The sequence below is a fragment of the Sceloporus occidentalis genome, unplaced genomic scaffold, assembly GCF_023333645.1.
Source record: "Sceloporus occidentalis isolate IW3139 unplaced genomic scaffold, rSceOcc1.0.p SCAF_174, whole genome shotgun sequence".
NCBI lineage: Eukaryota > Metazoa > Chordata > Lepidosauria > Squamata > Phrynosomatidae > Sceloporus > Sceloporus occidentalis.
In genome coordinates, this window is record NW_028317154.1 from 1,821,480 (window position 1) to 1,827,060 (window position 5,581).

Below are 5,581 nucleotides of genomic sequence, written 5' to 3' on the forward strand. Positions count from 1 at the left end.
TTACAGAGAACCCTTGAAGATACCCTACCCAACGAGAGACATCACGCATACAGCCGACCGGCAGTGGAACCCTTGAAGATACCCTACCCAACGAGAGACATCACGCATACAGCCGACCGGCAGTGGACCTTCAGACGTAGAAGTCCCAGATCCTGATCAGCTATAAACGCATACATAAACCAGCGAGAATAACCCAACTATCATATATATCCAGATATTTCAACCATCTAAAGGCATCGGATTCCTGACTTCTAAAGATCACATCCATAGAACCTACGGACGCAGCTGGGGTTCCTTCTTCTTATCTTGCTGAATTCCTCCAGTACAGAAATCTGATCCAAGACATGTTACCGGCGACATTCAAACTCTGCGCTGGGATATCGTACAGGCATCTTCGCAACATGACCGGTAAATTATCTAATTCTGTGATGTTTGCTAAACTATAGAATATACCTATGTTCAAGCAGGGACATCCTTAAAACCTGGTGTCAGTGGCATTTTGTGCATGGCGTATCAGTTACTATTGAATGTTGTTATATACCATGTTGTGAATATATAAAACGTGCTGTCCTCTGTTGGGCTTTGCTGTATGGAACGATCATCTGGAATATTTGGTCTCATCTTAGATTCGGGAGCGTACGCCTATCCCATGCATGTTTAAATTCCCTTACTGTATTAGCCTCTACCACCTCTGATCAGTGGCTGTTCCGCTCATCTACATCCTTCTCAATAGGCAGGGGTATTAAAACATTTAATTCTATACCTGATGCTTGGGGATTGGAGGGGCTTATTTACTAAACTGAGTGTTTGCAAGAAAGCTGCAAGTTTCAACTCGTTTTGCATTACGAAGGGCTGGCTCTGGCAAGTCTGTCCTAAATGAAGGGTTAAACTGGCCCTGTATAATGCATAGTTAAACCGTCAAGGCGACTTTTCTGTAAGCTAACAGATTTAACTATACTAAACTAACCAGGTTTTTATGCAATTATATATAAGTACCATAAACATAGCTGCCAATATTATTTTAAAGTCCCTCTGGGTGGAATGTGGATACTCTTGACAGTAGGTATTTCTTTTTAGTTCTTTGTCGATGATATATTATTTAAGTGCAATATTCAATAAGTCTTTATTGCATGGCTCTTCCATCGCATGGTATTCAAAGCAGAAGATGTGAAATATACATTATTTTTATGCTTAAGAGGCTTTTCTAGACAATTCTTGAGACAAACAGAAGCCGTCTCCCATACATCGGGATATCTGACCACCCTCAGTAGGGGACTCCCACCATACTTTTATGTCTTTTAGTTATTGTCGTGCAGTTACAAGGAATATATATGTAATATTTGTCACAAAAAAATGCATAATTAGTCACTTTATTCAAAAAACAACAACGAGGGGGGATAAGAGACTGCTAAAATCACCATTTATTATAAACTGAATAAAATAAAATTCGTATAGATCATCATCCCTAGTATGAGCAAATAATTATGAAAAGGGGTTCACTACCCTAATCGAACCCCTTCTTTTCATTATTTGCTCATATTCGGGATAACTTGACTTCCCACTTCTGCTCTATATGAATTTTGTTTTATTTAATTAAGAATAAACAGAGATTTTACTCTTTTACCTCTCTTTTTTGTTTTTTGAATTATTATTTGGAATTTATTTCCCACTGATTGTACCCCCACTGTTTAGATACTTTTTAGGTGCCTATTCCTGACCCTTTGCTATTTTCAAAACTTGCTCTCACGACTTGGAAATAGGAACATCAGAACGTTACGCTGGGCCTGACATAATCATGCAAATATTTACTCTACAAATGGTGGTAAACACTATTACAAAACATGCATAAACAGCGAAATGCGTCTGTATTTGTGGCGATGCTCTAGCTTCACGTATGGTGCTTCTGATGTCAACCGAAGTCCAGCTAGGAAAGGCAACACTCAACCGGAGCAGAAACCCCTGGGGGTTCATTATTCATAACCAAGCCAGGGAATGGAAACGGTTACTCTGCAAACTCCATCTTTACTCAATATTATATTAAAAAAGAACATTCTAACCCATGCTGACTTTTGGGATTATGAGGATTATGTCTCTGTTTACTCAACATTTAGAAATGATCAGGCACTAATGAGGCGAGTAAGGTGCGCCCTGTGCTAAAATATTCCGACACTACTGATGCCGTAGCTGTACATTTATTGTGTGATTTTTAACCAAAATATACCCCCTGTTGGTCTATTTTGTAATTACCAAACTATCGGAGGTCCATCACTGAAGCCTCATACAACCTCCACTGAGATCAAAGAGGTCAAAAGAAAAACCTGGTACACCTGAAAGCCGTGACGGGACTTTTTGATATGTGCATTAGTCTAATAAATAAATTGGAAAGTCTTTTTGGTTTTTTAAACCGATGCACATCACTGGAATAAAGCTGAAATGTACCAATGTATCTAGTGTTTTAAAAAAAAAAGTTATTGAATGAAGGTTTTACCGTTCTTAAATTTTTTTCCCCCAGGCCTTAGACGAACTGCTGCTGTGGCGCTGTCACACGAACTTGAGAAATTGGCTTTAGTTGGGCCTGGGCCCAGTAAATGGCTTAATCAAGTGAGAAGGCGAAGCTCTTTATTGAGTAAGTTATTAGAAGTCTCCATCTACATGTTAGCATAACGTCTTCATGTTTTTGGCGTCTGTCTGTCCCTAAATAGGTGTGAATGAAAACACATAGTTACAGAAGATGTGCTCGTTATCACCATGGAAACCATGTTTTCTTGCTTAACAACCAACTATCTTTCAAAGGTTCCAGACTTGAGGAGAAGCTCTACAATGACGTTGAGATGTCCTACATCACACAGGGTGAGGAGGCCTTAAAGAAGGCCATGAGCATCCTTGGAGAGCAGGACGGATGGAAAACAGAGATTGTGGCGGTATTATACTTTATTCATAATTCCAACCCCATGTCAACTTTATAATTTAGAGCAATACATTTCGTATATCTGTAAGAAATTGGACTTTGGGTTTGACAAAAGGAGATTGATATTATTTTGAAACCTCCGAAAATGTTAGTGCAATATCAATGATACTATCGCATTCCTGATCCTGATCAATGCGCCCCCAACCTTGCGACGTAGCCCAAATTTCCAGTGACCCAACCCTAACAGTAGCCTTGCAAGCTTTTCTCCAGATACCTCAGAATCGTTTGATATTTTACGCTAATTTCTTTTCAATGTCTGCAGAAAAACGGAGATAAAGTTCTAAGCAAAGTCCTCCCGGACATTGGTAAGGTCTTCAAGCTAGAAGCAGTGGTAGACCAGCCCTTGGACAATGTTTACAAAGAACTCGTGGACAACATGGAGCAAATGGGAGAGTGGAACCCCAATGTCAAAGAAGTTAAGGTAATTTACAGCTGTTTATAATAATTCAAAACAGGTATCAATGCCAATAGGCATGCCAATGTGTTAAGGGTTCCATTAAAAAATGTCGGTTGTGGCTCTGTCAGGTCTGAGTTGAGAACAAGGTCACAACAGGACGTTATAGGCTTATGTTATGGGGGTTAACAGTACATACAGTCTAGCTTTAATTTCAAACTTATTAGGTTTTCCTTGTAGTTCATGAAACATAAGATAATTTATTTTTCCGTTATGTCCCAATAGTCTTTCTTCGCTGATGTTTCACTTTTCTGTTGACGAGTACTTGGTCTACCTTGGAGATTGATTGAGAGTCCAGTTTAATAATTGCTGATGTCTGAAACATTGGATCAGTTTTAGCTGTTGTAACCCAACAATAATTATGACCTTTTATGAGAGACCTTGTGTTCCTGGTTTTTATTTTTTCTCAGTTTGTCGATAAGATAAACTAATGTCTGGCCAAGTTCCTTGCCATGTTGGTGATGAAGACCTTTAAGTTGGTCTTTTCCAGCAAGCCTTTCAGAAACCTTTGTGGACTTGTTGCATTTGACCTCTGCATTAAACAAGACATAAGGGGGCTTTAATGTGTTCCTCGTTGGCTATTATTAAGCTTAATTACAATATTATTATTGTTCTTCCTGCAGATCCTGCAGAAGATAGGGAAGGACACCATGATAACGCATGAGAAGGCAGCAGAGACGGCTGGAAACATTATAGGGCCGCGGGACTTTGTAAGCATTAGGTGCAGCAAAAGAAGAGGGTCTACCTGCATCCTTGCCGGTATGTCAACACGATTTGGAGGCATGCCAGAACAGAAGGGATACGTTAGGTAAGCTCATTACTACTATACGGAGCAATGAATTGATCCACCCGTACAAAGGTGATGGGATCTAATAACCTGCGTTGTTGGTGGGTCCTTAAAAACTATATTGAACACTACTACTTTAGAGGGTACAACTTTAAACATGTATATTGTATTTGTCCCAGGGCAGAGAATGGTCCCACATGTATGGTACTCCATCCACTGGTTGAAGATCACTCAAAGACCAAACTAACCTGGCTACTCAGTATTGATTTAAAGGTATGTATTAAATATACATATATGACACATGTGAATGAATGGAACACGATGCAAATACTGGGAAAGAATTCCTATTTAAAACAGTTTAATGTTGAGCTCATGATCCAGAGTTTTTTTGTGAAAATAAATGCTGTCTTCATATTGCAGGACACAATGTAGAGAAATATATTGAGAAAGTCTGTACTATGCCAATTTGTTAAATTGAAGTCCAGTGGCTCTTTTCCAATGATACCTTAGCTCTGAAGAGTCCCCAATGGTGTCGGTTTTGATGACCACCCCTGAGGAGCGCAGTTGGACAGTTAGAATGAGTAACCTATTAATATAGGTTGAAAGAAGTCTTTGTCTAAATTCTCGGAGTTCTAAACCTGTGTATAACGTTCTTTGACACTGACTCACCTGTGCGCAAACAGAATTATCCTTAATGTTTGGGATATTAGTGGTACTTGGGGGTCCATTTGATTATAGGGAGGCACAATTATGGAATATATTAGGAAGCTGTGTTATTATGGAGACATTCTCCATTAGCGGGGTTGTTAGTAAGGTTTAATACCTTCACGGAGGTTAAGGTAACTAACCTAGCTGTATTCGTCTTCTCTTTTCCAGGGGTGGCTGCCAAAGTCTCTCATCAACCAGGTTTTGTCACAGACGCAAGTGGATTTCGCCAAACATCTCCGTTGTAGAGTCACAGCAACGCACCCTACTATGTCCCTCTGCTAGGACCTGACTTTCCTTCTCCAAACTCAACATGTGTTTTTCCTGAATGATCCGGGAGAATAGTACATTTCCAGTACTCCAAATGACCTCTAGGAAAGCTGTAGCCAAGAAGGTTAACCATCTGGTTGGCTTTGGCTCTGTTTTTACACTATTATCGCTATTAACTACATTAGGATCCAGTCTGACCTCATCAAGGTTGACATGCTATGTTTTTTTTCTCTCCAGACAATTCAACGGGGCAGATTTTCAGGTTACCCTCGATTCAGCGTTAGTTAAAACTTGGATGACGCTATGGAAAGTGTAGCACCTCCTGAAATTCTATACCCTACCTGTATCTTTATTTGGCTATTTAGCTGTTTTGTTGCCCAAATATTCTACCTTTTAT

General features: G+C 39.6%; 1 protein-coding gene across 1 annotated transcript; it reads left to right on the plus strand.

The window, feature by feature from the left end:
* The first annotated feature begins 344 nt into the window (after positions 1-344).
* LOC149279255 (steroidogenic acute regulatory protein) lies at positions 345-5,199 on the plus strand. Its single transcript, XM_089501419.1, has 7 exons — positions 345-408; positions 2,513-2,626; positions 2,794-2,921; positions 3,231-3,389; positions 4,046-4,230; positions 4,389-4,482; positions 5,086-5,199. The coding sequence occupies exons 1-7, from the start codon at positions 345-347 to the stop codon at positions 5,197-5,199; spliced, it is 858 nt and encodes a 285-aa protein (XP_089357545.1).
* The last annotated feature ends 382 nt before the right edge of the window (positions 5,200-5,581 follow it).